General features: G+C 43.9%; 2 protein-coding genes across 3 annotated transcripts; both read right to left on the bottom strand.

The window, feature by feature from the left end:
- Positions 1-4,333: 4,333 nt before the first annotated feature.
- gbx1 (gastrulation brain homeobox 1) lies at positions 4,334-6,720 on the bottom strand. The gene is made up of 2 exons (XM_019878821.1): positions 6,054-6,720; positions 4,334-5,293 (listed from the first exon to the last, which is right to left on the bottom strand). Exons 1-2 carry the CDS (start codon positions 6,502-6,504, stop codon positions 4,776-4,778), a joined length of 969 nt encoding a protein of 322 aa, XP_019734380.1. The 5' UTR covers positions 6,505-6,720; the 3' UTR covers positions 4,334-4,775.
- Positions 6,721-9,442: 2,722 nt separating this feature from the next.
- On the bottom strand, positions 9,443-16,133 carry asb10 (ankyrin repeat and SOCS box containing 10). 2 transcript variants are annotated; one of them, XM_019878801.1, is made up of 5 exons: positions 15,574-16,133; positions 14,372-14,639; positions 13,786-14,290; positions 11,491-11,604; positions 9,443-10,484 (listed from the first exon to the last, which is right to left on the bottom strand). In XM_019878801.1, the coding sequence occupies exons 1-5, from the start codon at positions 15,833-15,835 to the stop codon at positions 10,299-10,301; spliced, it is 1,335 nt and encodes a 444-aa protein (XP_019734360.1). In that variant the 5' UTR covers positions 15,836-16,133; the 3' UTR covers positions 9,443-10,298. The 2 variants fall into 2 exon arrangements, with proteins under 2 accessions (XP_019734360.1, XP_019734361.1); XM_019878802.1 differs by lacking the exon at positions 15,574-16,133 and adding an exon at positions 14,718-15,417.
- Positions 16,134-17,405: the final 1,272 nt, after the last annotated feature.

Here is a 17,405-nt window from a genome sequence, read left to right as displayed (position 1 = left end):
TTTGCCAGCGTTTCTCTGTTAATTTGCCTGAGAATGCATTAGCTGTAATGAAGGCTGAGGGCCGAGGGAATCCTCCAGGGTTCCATTAATCATCGCCTCCCCCCCTCCCCAACCTCAGACAGGCAACCTTGATTACAAGTGGCAAGAAATTCATTAGAGCCGAGCCTCTGACAACTCTTATCTCCGCCGCTGGATCTGACTCATTAGGCAGCCAAATTAAAGCCATGATGGCCCTGATGAAACTCATCGCTTGTTTATCTTGTGCGATTTGATGCATCTGCCCATACATCACTGTACGGATGCCACGCACCCACCAACGCGCTCGCCCCCCCAACGGTATCCTTCCCGTCTCTCTCCAGGTGGAAATTTTTGTCCATCCTCCAAAAGTTCGACAATCTGGAGATCAACCAAAATGGGGAAGAACTGGCCTCAAAAGTCAAATGACGCGACTTCAGCCTGGGGAGCATCTCAAGATTTAACTCCTCACCTGGCTTTTGCGTTTGAACCACTGATATCAAAGAGGACAAATACAGTTAACCCCAGAACAGGAAATTGTATCTGGTTTCTCATGATTGTAATTTGAAAAATACAATTGAATATCAATTACTTATGCTAATTAACATAAATAACCCTGTAGCATGGTGCCCGCAAACACATTCCTGGTTCCTGTGTCAGGTGTGTTTAAAGAGTGTGCAGTTTTACTTTAGTTTTATGATACTGTTGTTAAATATTGCCTGTGCAGTTAATAATGGTTTTCGGATCAGTGTTGGCAGTCCAGTTATTAGCGCGTCGACCTCACAGTGCAGAGGTACCAGGTTCAATTCCAGCTCCGGCTTCCCAATGTGGAGTTTGCATGTTTTCCCCGGGCCTGCGTGGGTTTTCTCCAGGTACTCCGGTTTCCTCCCACGTTTCAAAAACATGCATGGCAGGATGATTGAACACTCAAAATTGCCCCTAGGTGTGAGTGTGAGCGCGGATGTTTGTTCGTCTGTGTGTGCCCTGCGATTGTCTGGCAACCGGTTCAGGGTGTCCCCCGCCTACTGCCCAAAGATGGCTGGGATAGGCTCCAGCATGCCCCGTGATCTTTGTGAGGATAAAGCAATTCAGAAAATGGATGGATGGATGGATCAGTGTTGGACAGGTTACTTCCTAAATGCATTATTCCTAACTCAACGTTTCCGCACACAGCAACACCATTCAAAATGCTTCGGGCAAATCCCTAGTAATTTCAGATGTTCTAGTAGGCTTTTTTTTTTCTGGCTGAAGCCTTAAGGATTTTGCGCTCACACTTTTATGTTGAACTGTTAATAATTCCTTCCACCTTGTCTAATGCTCCAGTTCCACCAGGAAAAATGCCATCCCCAAAACATGCTGTTGTTGTAGTGTAGCTATGGCAAGAATGGGCAACTGGTGCCCTGTGGCCTGCCTGCGGCCCGCTAGTTGCCACCCCCGACCCTAATTGTTTTCTACTTTAAAAAATGCTGATAAGTATTCAATCATTGACATGGTTTTTTTTCCAAAAGAAATGGGAGAAATGCAGAAACAAATCCCATAAAACTAGGAAAATCAAAAATATAAGAAAATATCGAAAAATGAAAAAAATATCCAAATCAAATGTGGGTGCTGAACTGTATGATGAAGCCCAGGAGACAGAAGAACCGTCATGACTGGAGCCCTCCCAGCACTGTTAACAAGTGACAAAATGTCCACCCCCTGGGATGGATAGGAACAGGTCAATTTTGTTGCTTATTTCATATTCAATCAGCGCAATATTAATCAGACTACTGTGTTTAGACTAGTGAAGACACATACAACATAACATGAATGGTCAACTGCCAGCGCATGTGACCCATGACCAAACTCTGTGTGACCCCACCCCTTGATTAATTAAAAAAAAAAAAAATGGTGGTCATTTATTCATTTATTTATGTATTTATTTTAAAAACCCTAAAAATATCCAAATGCGCTGGTAAATATTCAAAATACATTTTCCATGAAAGATGGAGGAAACATCGGGGGAAATCCCAGAACAAAACTAATGAAAAAAAATATGCAAATCCGTGCGTTCCGAACTGTGAATAAGCAGGGGTGGACTGAAGTTTTAAGTTGTAATATTACCAATCACCACTAGATGACAGATATGTCTTTGTTGCACTTGCATCAGATCTCTTAGTGTCCGATACTACTTGAATAGGCTTCATCATTTATATATTTATGTATTTATTTATTACGGATATGGAATTTACATGCAGGGTAAGTAAACATAGTACCTGAATAATATTAACGTACTGAGTTGATTTTTGTGAAAAAAATAATAAATAAATACTCAGTGAGTTTTTGCACTTAATGGTGGTTTGCTGTTCAGCAGTTTTGTACCATCCTTGAAAGTCCTTTTGATGCAACAGAGTTTTTTGCACTGGAAAAAAAATAATGTACAGTAGATGGTGATTTTGTTGTTTGCTTCAAAATCTTTGCTGCCGGGTGAAGAGAGTGGATCTGCTCTACGTGCATTGAAAATGTATCAAAAATGAAATTAAAACACGTATTTTGCACATATTTTGTCCAGATTTTAAAAACGGCCTTTTTTGTCACAGATTTATTTCGGAACTGTGTGTCATGGTCCTTTGCAGCCCCCCCACCCCAGTTGCACTGATGAAATATTATTGCCCCCTCCAACATTTAAGTTGCCCATCCCTAGAACACATTGTTGGAAAGAAAAATGTTTGACTTGACTTCCCTTGAAATAAAGGTTTTGTCATGCAGATAAATGAATCCATTTGACATGATTTCCATTCTGGCTTCACTGTTTTGGATTTAGACCAGTTTGGAAGTGAACCAGCATTGCACAGAGCGGCTTGTGTTCTACTTTGGTGGTCTTACTGTACGCAGGAAGAATTTCTGATGTTTCTGTTTGTAAGTGGAGTCGCTGTGTGACAAGCGGTCGTTCACTAAAGACTTGAATGGAGGAGAGCTTGTCACCATAACGGATTTATGTGTCCTTCACACATAATAGCGGCAAGCAAACTGGAGATCAACACGGTGACAACAATAATGAGGTTATAGCGGCATCACTCCCTGTCACCCGAAATAGCTGTGGCACAGTGTCGTGGAATTGAGCAGCCCAATTAATCAGATCCCTGGATGGAATCATCAAAACTTGTCTCCCCATCCTGGTGTTACAGTCTTTAAGGATGAGCTGGAGGGGAAACATCAAATGTTGACAAGGTCACTCAGTTGAAATTCCAAATCCAGGACAAATATTGAAGCGCTACAGTTGGCATTAGGTATGCAATTTGAAATGAAGACATATTTGACGATTCCTCAACAGGTGCTGCGGCAGTAACACGAGCAGGGCTGTGGAGTCCGCAGTCTATTTTGGAAAGAAAAGGTGAAATGATTCCAGCTTGATCTGGAGAGCCTTCAGAGAAAGCGCAAGGATGTGAGCTTTGCATAAAACACCAAAAGCCCGGCGCTTCCCTTTCCTGTCACTGGATGTGGTCAGATATTATTTGGGACATGTGCGCTTTTCATTGTTGCTTTATGTTTGACATGACTGATGGAAGCAGAACTATTTGGGAGAAACTTAGTGTGAGTATTATTATTACTTAGTGGTTTGTTTTATTTTTACCAACATGCTCTCTGTTTAATCATTTAAAAGTATAATACTGTAACATGATGCAAATTCCATTCCATTCTCAAGAAGAGACGGAATAGGGGAAATAGGTGTGTGTGTGTGTGTGTGTGTGTGTTATATATATATATATATACAAAACACACGCACATACACGAATACACACACGCAAGATGCAATATATTATTCTAACACGCCCCTCAGTCGACTATAAAACCAAAATGACCCTTGATGGTGGAATGTTGTTGGTTTTTTTTTGTTATATTAAACCAAAAGAAAAGCTGCTCCCCCATCAAATCATAATTGTTCTACACCATAACATTCTGTATTCAATTGTTTCAGATTGGGATGGCCTTTTTTGCACAATTGTGAATGAAGGAGAAGTTGATGTCAGTGCTGCATCAGTCCACATGTCAGTCCACTAAGTCTGCAGTCAATTCACTAATTTATTTATCTGAATTTCCCATGACAAGCAAACTAAATGCCAGCAGGTCGTTGACAGTGATATTTTTTTTTACACATGTAACTATTCTTTGACATGTCTATCTACAAAATCTAAAACGTTACATTTGTATGAGACGCATTTTTCTAAAATTATATTTTTTAAATGTCGAAAGTTTACACCGATTTTTCATTTAGGTTTTGACAAAATTACAAAATGTCAATTAAGTGTTCCAACCGAGTGAAAGATTCAAAGTTGAATGAGACTTTTATATAGAAACAGATTTATTAGATCACTCGACTTTACACTTGTCCCTTGTTTGGTCATTTTCGTTTCATGATCTATGCAATGTGGTTCTTCCGAAGCAAAAGCTTCTTACATGCAAACACATTGTATAAAACACCCCCCGCCCACCAATAAAACAAACAAAAATATGTTAAACAGACTCGCCACAAAATGAGAAAATCACATGCAACAAACAGAAAGTTTTGGCCTGACGTATAAATACGAAAAAAAAAAACAATACACATTCTGTTGATAGTGCCCCTTTGTACGGTTGTGTTATGTACATATTCACAAATCAATAAATAAAAGTGACAGAATATTTCCAGTCCTCACTCCAGTTTGTGCTTCACGCTGGAGTCTCTTTAAGTGTTTCTTTCGATTTTCTTTGCTTCTTTTTTTTCAGTGACGTCATTGCGTTCACGGCCGCGTCCCTTGTTCTATCTGCTGGTGCTGGCTCCTCACCGCGAACCTGTTGACGTGCACCGGGATGGGCACCACAATTTTGGGGTTCCTCACGGGCTCCCCCGAGCGGTTGTTGACGTTGCCGGCCTTGATGCGTTTCCACTTGGCTCGGCGGTTCTGGAACCAGATCTTCACCTGGACCTCGCTCAGCTTGAGCGCATGCGCGATCTGCGAGCGCTCGGTGAGCGAAAGGTACTTTTTGCAGTGGAACTCCTTCTCTAGTTCGAGCAGCTGCTCGCTGGTGAAAGCCGTTCGTCTCCGGCGGCTCTTGCCCGCCGAGGAGGCACCGGGCGGCAGCGCGTCGTGGGGCCCCAATTTGAGTTTGGCCTTCTGCGACAGTGGCCCGCAGGTGTTGCCGTCCGAGAAGCTCTCGTTCTCGCTGTCCGCGGAGCTGTCGTCACGATCGCTGCACGCGGCCTCTGCGGACTTCGGGTCCGCTTTCTCATCGTCTGAACTGTACAGCTTGGTCTCGCCTTTTAAAGACAAAAGAATAGTTAAACGATGCGGAGGGGGAACGTTTTTTTTTTTCCTTTGATGAGGACTAAAAGACGACCTTCAAACCGCTTCGTCAAAAACAGAGCCGATGTTGGTCAAAAACAGGACCGACACGCTTTTTGGGTCATTTTGACCAATCTTTGGATTGCTTTTTAAATATATTTTTTTTAAAAAAGGGGGAAAAATAAAGACAATTGAGTCAAATTTACCCAAGTTCCGAGTTCCGGTCCAATTTTGCCCAAAATTGCGTTAACAGGACAGTTTTAAGAGTGCATTTACGTGAATAAAAATAGAGGTCGATAAAATGTATTTTAATGAATAAAATGCACAAGCAAAACTCATCTTGTGATCGCCAGTCATTTCGCTGAGGAATCTGTCAGTCAACGTAAAAAAAACCCCAACTGTTGTCATGATGTCATGAACATTACTCAGAATGACTTTTACACACACGTGTTGTATTTATGCGCCGCTTTTCATAACTGAAACTGACCAATAGTGGTGAAGTAGTCCTTTTAAATTCGAACCCTGGCAGAACTGTTGAAGTGACCAGGCGAACGCGTTTTAATTTTTAATGTCACGTAAATGTAACGAAAATGCATTTCTGAAATTATAGCAGAACAAAACAACAATAGATGATTATTAAATGATCAGACGTTCGATCCTTTAAAAAATGACTCATATTTCAGCAGTTCCAAGTAAACTTCTCACAACAGTATTCAATAAGGGGACAAAGTTTACCTGATATCGTCTGGAAAGTTTCCGAAAAGTTAAGCAACTCGGAGCTTTTCTCCCGGCCGTGCAGCTCCTCCGAGTGCGGGCTCTCCTGCCTCCTCGCGCCGGGCTCGGCAGCGCTCAGACGCGGTCCCGGCAGCTCCTGGGGCGGGTAAAAGTTGTCCGGCGGGTCGGAGAAGTTGGGCATGGCGGTGGTGAGAGCCACCATGGACGGCACGCCTTGGCCCAAGCTGGCGCAGAAAGTGTTGGTGAGGCGGCCCGCGAAGGACGCCAACGGCGCCAGTGGAGGGATCCCGGAGGAGAGAGGCGAGTGGGACAAGGCCTGCGGGATGACCAGGGGTCTGTAGGGCATGAACATGGGGTAGCCCGTATAGAGCAGGTGTCCCGGTCTGGGCTGGGGGGTCCCGATGAGGGAATCGATGGAAAAGGCAGTCCCTTGCCCTCCTGGTCTCTGCATCTTTGCATGCAAACTCCCCTTTTGTCCCCTCCCCCGCCCCAAAATGTCAAACTTTTCGCAAGAAGATCCTGAGCCGCATCCCCGAAAGTGGAACTAGAACGACGTTTGCGCAGTCCGCTTGTGTTCTCCGCTTTGCGCCCGTCTTATTTGTCACATCAACACACGCTGCCTGGGCTCTAGGGCTCTTTGGCAACTCCTCCCTCTGTGATGTGAGCACGCAACGAGAGTGAGGGAGGGCGAGAGCGAGCGCATTGGTTATCATGTGCAAAGGTGGATGGCAGGTGCTACAGTCACCGTGGTCCCCGTCCCCGGGGGCTCATCCATCTTCCTCAAATTACGCTTCATTTCCTTATTCAGCCTCTGACTTTTTGGCCGTCCTGAGAGGCGGTCGTTTCCCAGTGGGGAGCCCCCGCAACCCCCCATCCAAGTCCTTCCCCTTCTATCACCGTCGACCACACCAATCCAATCAGCTATTATTAATTTTGATTGATGATTAGCAATTACTGTGGATTCAAAACAACCAAGCCTTTTGTGCCCCCCCCCCCTCTCCCCAATCGCTAAGCGTCTGGAAGGGAGGAGAGGCAGCTGTCCCCCCATCTCTCCACCTCCCAGCTCCCTCCCCGTCTCTCTTGGCCTCTTCTCCGGTGCCCCTCCAAACAATGTGTTTGGCCCCGGATAAAGAAGTGCTGCAACAATTGTTCCCTGGAGAGAGATACTTTGGGAAAATTAGATTCAGATAAAAGGCGTATATGTGCGAGGTCAACTGCAGCGTGGGTTTGCAACATGGCCAAAGTCACATTAGTTTTAAGTTTGGAGGTGGGGTGGGGGTTGATCGTGGGGGTCTGTATGTTTCCAAATGGACCAAATAAGCGCAATTTTTATTTGCTGTGCTGGGCCAAATTCAAAGCATCTTTGGTCTTGAGGCAATAATGTCAGCTCATGTCAGCTTGTAAATGGCCATGCACGCGAGCTGATCATGATGATGGCGATGATGATTAGCCCCATTGAGTCCCGGGTGGCCGAGCTCTCCAAGCGCTCGTCTGATTGCACGCATGCATGACAGCAACATCAGATCACAGCCCAGCCTGATTAACAGTGGAGGGCCCGGGCCAGCCTCTTGCTCATAATTTCACAGAGAACATGGCGGAGCCTGCGTGCTCTCATTTGGACTTGGATTAAAAAAATAGGGAGAGTACTTATTGGGTGCGTAAAACCTTTACATCGTTTATGCCTCATGGGTTGCCTATAGTTATAAAGAGATGTCTAACAAGACAAGAATTGTTTCGAGTACCCATTTATTTTAACAGAGCGTTATTGTAATGGCTATAACTATCCCAATTCATTAATTTTCTACTCCGCTTATCCTCACGAGGGTCCCGGACGTGCTGGAGCCCATCCCAGCTGTAGTCGGGCAGGAGGCGGGGTACACCCTGAACTGGTTGTCAGCCAATCACTGGGCACACAAAGACAAACACCATTCATGCACACACTCACGCCGATGGATAATTTAGAGCAGGGGTGCCCAACCAGTCGATCGTGATCGACTGGTAGTCCACGAACTGGTCCCAAGTCTATCGCAGGAATCAAGGGGGAAATGAAAAAATGAATTGAAATGAAATGGAAAAAAAATGTATGTCTGTGTGCATGTTATTAATATTCTATATTTTTGTGTTAGTGCACACTGCACCCCAAGCATACTCTCAGTCTCACTTTCACAAAAAAGTATTGGAAAAAGAAAATAATATAACAAAGCAGGTCACCTTTAACCCATGGCGGCGCGTGACCTGCTTCACCGGAAGTTTTTAGCTGTCAGCAGTCTGGAGTTGCAGTTTGCGATCACAGCTGTTGCCAAATATCTTTTTTTTACATTCAAAGTTTGTTTCATGTACAATTCACCGATGGTACTGGCAAAATGGGAATTTGGAGCGCCAAGAGAAGCATTTTAAAACGGTACGCGTGAGCTACGATAGTGACGTTACACTGAAGACACTGCCAAAGTGCGTACCATGTCGCCGCGTCAGGTCTCGACCAAGGTAGGCACCGATTCCTTTGTACAAACACACACGCTATTGTATCCACTTTTTTGAGTTTCGGTCATGTTCGGGTCGTTATGGCGGTTGCTCATCATTGGCATGCGTCTATGTATGCGTGCACTAGCGGGTCGATCGCGGGAGGTCGGTTGCTTGAACATTCGATGTTCGGTCGAAGAAGGTTGGGCACCCCTGATTTAGAGTGTTGCAACCTGCAATGCATGTTTTTGGAATGTTCGAGGAAACCGTAGTAAACCCACGTAGGCAGGGGGAGAACATGCAAACCCCACACAGGAAGGAGCCGGAATCGAACCTTGCACCTCTGCACTGTGAGGCGGACGTTATAACCGGTCGATCGCCGTACCGCCCTGTAATTAACAAGATTATTATTTTTAAGACAAGAGAATAAATTCATGCGTCATAAAACAATCCCCATCAAGTGCCGCCCTGGTTAACTATAATACACAGAAGAAAGTTTTTGTTGAATTTACTATTTTTATTTCGTGACATGGTGGCACGAAATATAATCGTCTGGGTCCAGATACACGAAGTATACTAATCACCACCTTAAAAATGGATCCAGAAGCAGATGATTTTATTTTGTGCAAACACTGGACGATATATAAAGATTTTTTTTTCAGTGTACCGCTAACAGCAATAATAATGTTAACTCAAATCCTTCAAATTGTCATGATTATTTTGTGGTTATTTAGGGTTATGGATAAAATAAACGGAATGTGTGTAATAAGTATTTCAAATTATGTTTTTTTTTCATAATTAAAATGTATGTTTCGCTTATAGGATTCAGGGAAAAAACTTGTTTTCATTAAAATGAAATGAAATGTGTTTATATGTTTTGCTCTTTTGGAAACAAAAATCAGATTGTTGAAACGCATTTAATTGCATACCAATTGCAACGCAATAAATTAGAATGCCATGGGAAACCTATTAACATTGAAAATCAAAAAGTAAACTCATACGGGGTCACTACACAAAACGATTGCATGGTTTTATTTGATTAGTTTTAATATACCGTCTAAAGCTTATAATTAATAAAATAAAAAAAAAACAAGAACTAACTCAAAACATAATTGTGAGCGTCAGTTCTTAGTTTTGACGTTTTGAACAAAACTACTGAAATTAATTAACACCTCCATGATATTCATTTCTGAAGATTCACCTGGACTGTGTTTTCCTCACACCAATTCAAATGTATGCTGGTCTTCAAAAACGTTCTCATCCACAGTGAAAACTATGCAGTGAGCATTCATCCAATTTAGGTCTAAATTTTGACTTTAAAGATAGAGCAAAATTATCGTGCAAATGAAAATATAAGAAAAAAATGAAAGACAACCAAGTGAATTCCTCGTGTCCAATTCAATTTCAAGTTTATTGCAGATAAACGACCCTCCAATTAAATGCTTGGAATTTGGCAAAGTAGAACACGCAGTGGACATTCACATAAAAATCAGAACATTTAATAGGTTAAAAAAAAAATAGAAAGAGGCTTATCAAGTACGAAGGCAAAACGTGATTAATATAGAAGTGAGCATATGTTCGTTCGGAGATGGACGATGAATGACGTTGGGATCGATGGAAACGAGGATGCGCACCGAGAATACTCTACTTCATCAGATTAAGTCTCTAGCGCCCTCTCGTGGTGCAAAAGGAAGCAAACTTAAAGGCTGAAATCAAGACCAATCAAACTCGTGCAATATTGATCTCTAGCAGCAGCAGGCTCTTGAAAAGTACTTATTAAGTTAACTAGTGTACATAACCTCTGAAATCCAGAAGCAAGTAGTTCTTGATAAAGGTTGGCAAGTGGAGCCTTGGGACCACTTTGTTGAGTCTTCCCTCCAGATAGACCCTCAGTTTGCATCGTGACAAGTGCTGCAGGGAGCGAGGAGTCCGTGCTAGGGAGAAGACAGACTCGTAGAACTCCTGGTGCGCCTGGTTGAGAAGAATTTAAAAAAAAAAAAAAAAAGAGCTCATGTCTCTCTTTTTTTTTTTTGTTGCTGTAAACAAATCTTATGTTATATTTTAAAAGCAAGCGAGCAAAGTTAGAGACTTGAAGGCAAAACATTTCAGATGAAAATGGCAGGCACACCACTACCCATAACTGGCCCTAATTTGACCATTCGTCATCTCTTTCGATAAAAGTCTGCAAAAGGTCAATATGGAGATGTCTCTAAAAAATGATCCTGTGCTGTGGTCTGTGTTAAGAGTGACTTGTCCTCTCCGATTTACTCGTAAAATGGCTTTGCCTGGCGATCGTAAATGTCAAACCTGTTTTTATAATGCTTCTAAGAGTGGTCAACACTGTGGTCAGATGAGTCCTGGATTTGGGGATTGAAAATGACAAATGCAACTTGTGTTGAGTGTTTGTATATAATTTGTCTCACAAGTGATATGGCACAACAAAAGTGACCAGGAAGCGACTGCAACCATAATTTACTTATGAGACCATCCAACAAGCTCGCCCAGCTTCATCTGTTTCTCCTCTTCATCTTCCTATGACTACTACTACTACTACCAGTGGTGGGCACGTCAATCCATCAGTCATGATGCCGTTATTATTTCAAGCTGACTCAGTCCCTCCGAGTCGTCGGCATGTTTTGTGTTATTTCAAGTACTGTACTCTGAACGATTTTCTGAAAAAAATTTGAATTGCGATTTTTCTGACAGATATTGCAATTTCGATTCCATTCAGGATTTTTTTCCAACTCAAGCTTCAGTGCAATATTCACTATGTACACTAACATTTACAAACATGACAGAAAGTGGCACCATGGCATCAAAATCATAAAAGCTACTCTAAATGCAAGGACACAAAAGATTATGTGTGGAATCTCACGCGTAAAAAAATGATTAAGAAGTAAAAATCGGTACTGTGTGCAACTCCACTAAGTACAATGCATTGTAAAAAGCGATGGTTTCCATTCACGGGTACACTTGCCTCAAAGACCTCTGGCGGTACAGACTCAACCCAGGTGTCGGTGACTTTGAGTTGACTGTAGGAGTTGAGCAGCACTTCGATGGTGCGCGGCGATTGAGAGCAGTGCCTCAGAACCTGAAAATCAACATCACAACGCGGAGAAACGCGACAGGATTCAAAACTATTGCCATTATCTGGAGTTTGTGAGCCAGCGCCATAGATTCAAAAGAACTAAAGTAATTAAACACTTGTGAAATGAACAGATTGGGGCTCCCTCCGGGGGTCTAACTGGAAATTATGCAATTAGTGCTAATTAATCTCCTATTAACACTCGCCTAATTAGGAAGCAGGCGTTGTTTTTTTTTTTTTTTTAGTCTGGTGCACGTGGGTGCACTCTGTAGTTGTGAGTCTGCTTCCTGCTGCATCGAGAGCAACGCTGCATGTTGTGTCGGGGAAGGATTGGGAAGTTGAGAGGTCTTGAAAATGACACTATGTCAAGGTGGTAAAAGTGCACCACTCACTAATGATGCAAAATTAGACACCTTGATCCCAAACTGGCTAATTATTGACTCTAGCTCCTGTCAAAGCTAGAACAGGAATATCCTAACAACAACCCCTATTTGGATCTGTGCCAAATTGGGTTAGCTTAAAAAAATACCAATTTCCTTTATTAATAAAGTCATTCATTTTTTTTGCTGAGATGTTAGGTCTTATGTAGAAAATGGTACCGTATTTTTCACACTAAAAGGCGCACCTAAAAGCCTTCCATTTTCTTAAAAGCTCACAGCGCGCCTTAAATCCGATGCGCCTTGTGTATAATTATTACGATAATATGTTGACCCCAAAATGGCTCCTTGCTCGAGACATGCTTACAATGCTGAGTTCAAACTTAAGGCGATCGGGTTACGCAGTTGAACACGGAAATAGAGCAGCGGCAAGAGAGTTCAACGTTAACGAGTCAATGTTGTAACTTGCTGTTGGTTAAGTGAACCGTGTTGCTGCTTTATTAATTTAGTTTTACTGACATCTGATCGTTCTGTTGGTATTTCCTTGAGCGTAGCTCCATCTAGTGGATGCATTGTAGATTGCGTCTTATAATTCGGTGCGTCCAATAAATGAAAAAATTACAAAACAGGCCATTCATTGAAGCTGCGGCTCATAATCCAGTGCGCCTTTTAGTGTGGAAAATACGGTAATAAATACATACATGCATAAATTTTAAAAAAAAAATGGGGAAAGCAATTGGTTTTCCTTGGCTAATTTCCCACAAATCCACAAAGAAATTAAAGTCTGTGTCAGTACCAGGCTTGGACACAAGACACAGTTGCAGGGTTGAGAGCAAAGGGGAGATTTACTTGAGGTTCAGCGACTGCTGAAACATGGCTAGGGCTGGTCAGGCCTGTGGCGAGACGCTGGACTGCACGCACAAAGACGAAACACACTGGCAGGGGACAAACGGAGACAAGGACTATTTAACCCTTTCGGGGACAGCGGTTACTGTAGTGGACAGCCTATCATGTGATCAGGTTACAGGTTATCATTATTGGTGCATGAAAGGGTTCAACACAAGTTAAGGATCATCAGGGGGGAACAATCAGGGCGGGGCCAACAATCAGACTGGCACAAGAGGAAGGGCAAGTGACCTAGACAGTCTGAACTTTTTGTGTAAATAGGCAAACAAAATCTATCCAGCCGTGCAGTTTATAACATGACATTGTTGTCTACCATGGCCAATCGAAGGGCACACACAGACGAACAACTATTCGCACTCACAGTCACACCGAAAGACAATTTGGAGTGTTTCATTAACCTGCTTATGCATGTTTTTGGAATGTGGGAGGAAACCAAAGTACCCAGGGAAAACCCACGCAGGCATGGGGAGAACAGGGAAACTCAACACAGGAAGGTCTGAAGGAATCGAACTGGGCACCTCTACACTGTGAGGCTGACGTGCTAACCAGCCATTCACCGTGCCGCCCTGACACAGTGCATTGTGATGAAAAAAAAAAAGATGTGTAGTATTGTGCTGTATTGTGTAAAAAAGGAACAAATTTTGATTCTTTTGGAAGATTAATCACTGGACCACTCAGACTGGCCGCCGCCAAGTTTCCCATCCATGAATTAGCGAAGATTAGTTATAGCAACTCACATGGACAATTTGATAACATCGTCACCATCATAGGAAAGGACTTCTGTTGTAAAACTGAAGAACCCCCAGTTCTGACAAGTGGGACGGTTAATATCGCATATTTTGGAAGCATTTATAACAGAAACGCAACAAAATGTGTACAAAAGCTTGGAAAGCTGCTTTCCTACCTTGGGAAGTGCTCCGGGCCACACACGGATGGAGCCGTGATTGAGCAGGGCACGGACAACCCTCTCAGGACTATGGGCAAGCTTGTAGCAAACCACCTTGAGGATGTTGTGCATCGGGGCTTCACCGCCATAGTCCATTTCATTCACGCTGGCCCCGTTGGCCAACAGCAGCTCAACCAAGTCTGCATTGACATTCTTACACGCCATGTGCAATGGCGTATGTTTGTCCTGGTCTGTAGTGTGGATGTCAGCCCCGGCCTTGATCAGAATTTGGCACAAGTTGAAGTAGCGCTGGAGGTCCTGCAGCTCCTGCGGCTGCGAGCAGGCAGCGTTCAGGGGCGTGAGGCCTTCGTCGTTCTTTTTGTCCACAGCGGCTCCGTAGCGCAAGTAGAGCTGGACGTGGTCTCTGAGACCGTTCCTGGCTGCCACGTGCAAGGGAGTGTCGTCTTCATCCACAGTACGGCCGTTGATTGCAGCGCCATACTGAAGGAGGTACTTGGCACATCTACAGATGGAGGTTGGGAAGAGCAGAAGTCAATTTGCGATCGGGATGATTTTTTCTGGTTTTACGTGACACAATACTCACTCGAAGGACTCAGGGCTGGAGCACAAGTGCAAAGGCATACGGCCGTCCTCTGAGACAGCATTGGCGTTGGCACCGTGGACTAGCAGCAGTCTGGTACACTCTGGCTCACAGTGGACGCAGGACTCGTGCAAGGCGGTGATGCCACCTGGCGCCAGGTCCACACTGGCTCCTCGTTGCAGCAGGTGTTTCAGGCATTCGCTGAAGCCTCGACCAGCCGTGATGTGAAGCGGCGTCGTGAGCTCCTGCTCGTATGTCAGCGACCAAAGCCCTGCCGAGACGAAAGAACGACAAAAAGCACAAGTTCGTCCCTCCATTGGCAGTACGTGTAACTGTTTGAAAAACCTACTCAAGCTTCTGTAGTTAAATCTGAAGTTGGTCCACTCGTCTATGTTGCTGGTGTCATAAGTGGCGTCAATCAGGTAGACGTATTCATCATCGTCCATTATGCTGACCAGCGTCAGCTCGTCGCCCACAAGCAGGGAGTTCCAAAACCGCAGGACGCAACCTGTGGCCTTGGCTACGGCGATCACGTCGCTGCGAAACGTCTTTGGCTTGTGCCACTTCACCTTTGGCGCCACGTAAGCCATCGCTTCTGCTGAACTACTTCTGGACTAGTACTTTTTCCATGAAGATAAACGCGGTTACGTGTGTTGTTTGAGCAGACGAGGCTATTTCTGGAGGTCATGTGATATGACCCAGTAAACTATGCCGGCGCAGATTCGACCCACTCTTGGGTGTAGCGTGTAAGCAGCAACCAGTCACAGGATAGAACGACTCTAAAATGACAATTTTTGACCCTGAATCTATAAGGTGGGGGAAGGCATTTAGGAGTCAGTCAGTCAACAAGTAATGGCTGTAACATTGGTTTGTGTTTGGCTCAAAGCTGCAGTACATGGGCACAGATGCTGTGGATTTTATCGCAGCCATTTCTCATCAATGTGTTCCACATGCAATGTCACCTCGTGATAGGTTTCTAAAAATAATCCGTTTCTGTGTTTGATCGGCACATCCTGTTGACTTGCAGAGGCGTCATGCAGCTCGTGATTTGCATACTATCACAATCTATTGTACAGAACAAGTTAATGCCATGCCCCCATTGAACGTGGATCTCCCGAAAACACAATCCTCATAAATTAGGCTACCAGCTACCACGTGCCGAATTGCGAAATTAAATCCTAATGATGACAGATGTCGTCTCTTACCCTCCCCCCGGGCGACCCAGCGCATCTCCCCACCCTGCGGCTCGATGATGAGGCTGGCGGTGGATCCTCGAGGAAAGAGGCGCTGCATAGCCTCCAAGTTGCCTGTGTACAGAACGTTTTGGATCACCACATCTCGGCACACGGCCGGCCTCAGCGTAACGCTGGACCGAAAAGGCGTCCTGTCCCAGGCCTCTTTCTTCAGAGCAAAGCTCAGCAGATGATGGGAGGCCAAGCGCTGCTCGTGCTTGTGTCTCTCCAGCATGTCCTCGTCCAGTTGGAGCGAGCGTAAAGCATCAGATGTGAAGACGAAGCTGCCTCACGACATTCTCAACAGCTTTGTCTCTCAGAAGAGTAAATGTGGATGAGCACAATATATAAGGTGGAGTCAAAAAGATATAGAAAAATCTCTGAGGGCTGGACAATGCCAACCGCGTGCCTCGCAGCTGCTCAGTGCTGGTTGTTTTGATATTTGGTATGATGCCCTCCCTGGAGACTGACACGTTACACTATTTTTGTCTCACGTGGAGTCACTGGCCACAAGACACAGCTATCACGCTTTGCTGTCTGGCTGCCATCCTGACTACCAATAATAAAAAAATAACAGCAATGTGGTACTCATTTTTTTTTTCTTCGAAATGGTTATGAAAATAAAATAACAGCGGTGTGATACAGTTATACAAGTAAACAACATGACAGTTGTTAAAGCCATAATGAAGGATATCAAGTTTAAAGTTTTCTTGACAATAATATGTTCTATGTGCCCACACTAGTGTAAACATGGCATTCTGATTGAAATTGTGTTTGTGGAATATGAATTAAGCATAAAAATCCACTCCTTTTTATCCATTCCAGGGGCGGCCATTTTGCCACTTGCTGTTGACTGACAATGACTTCACAGTTGCTCAGAGCTCAGGTAATGACCAATCATGGCTCACCTTTTTCTGGGCTTGGTCATGTGATGTTTACATTCTGAGGCTTTTTGGCCAGGGGTGGGCAACGGCGGTCCTCAACGTATTTGGAACTGAAGAGTCGCCGCTTGGAATTAAAACGGGGAGAAGTGAACCAATTTTTTAATTTTTTCCTCAATGGATGCTACAGCTTCTTGTTTACTTTCAAACTTAGGTTGTAGCAGACATGTGGGACGTTATGCAAGTTTTGAGCATGACATCTCTTATCCACTGGTGAAAGGAGACTTTGATTCTCTCCTCTGTCAATGTTTCCTTCCTCCAACACACCTGATTCAATTGATCAGGATTGTTTAACGTCTTCTAATGAGCTGATCATTTGATTCAGGTCTGTTGGAAGGTTGAAACATCCAAAACATGCAGGATGGCGGCCCTCGAGAACCGGGGTTGCCCATCGCTGCCCTCGGCACTGTGACGTCATTTTCAAGTCGACAGGAACTGGCAAAATGGGCGCCCTCTGAGATGCATAAAACTATTTGCTTTTGCTGCTTAATTCACATTTCACAAATGCAATAGTACCGTATTGGCCCAAATATAAGACGGCCCTGATTATAAGACGACCCCCTCTTTTTCAAAACTCAAGTTTGAAAAAAGACTTTTTGAACACCAAATTAATTTTTATACAGAAAATAATTACAGTACATCTGAAACAAATCATTATAACAATATATTTGAGAGCAAAAGAATGTTATTTTGCCTCATTCAAATCTTAATATCTGAACATTTAAATATGTAAACTAAAGTGCAATCACATTCGTAAATGAATGGCTTCTGGTTTTTGAAATGTAAATTACATCATAACTTCTCCTCAGCTGCCGGTTAACCTGGCCGATCTTCGACCCACTTTTCTCCAGATTGTCGCTACGT

This window comes from Hippocampus comes, unplaced genomic scaffold, assembly GCF_001891065.2.
Source record: "Hippocampus comes isolate QL1 unplaced genomic scaffold, H_comes_QL1_v1.1 scaffold85, whole genome shotgun sequence".
In the NCBI taxonomy this organism is placed as follows: Eukaryota; Metazoa; Chordata; class Actinopteri; order Syngnathiformes; family Syngnathidae; genus Hippocampus; species Hippocampus comes.
Note: the sequence above shows the minus strand (reverse complement) of the source record. Positions and strands in the feature narration are given on the sequence as shown.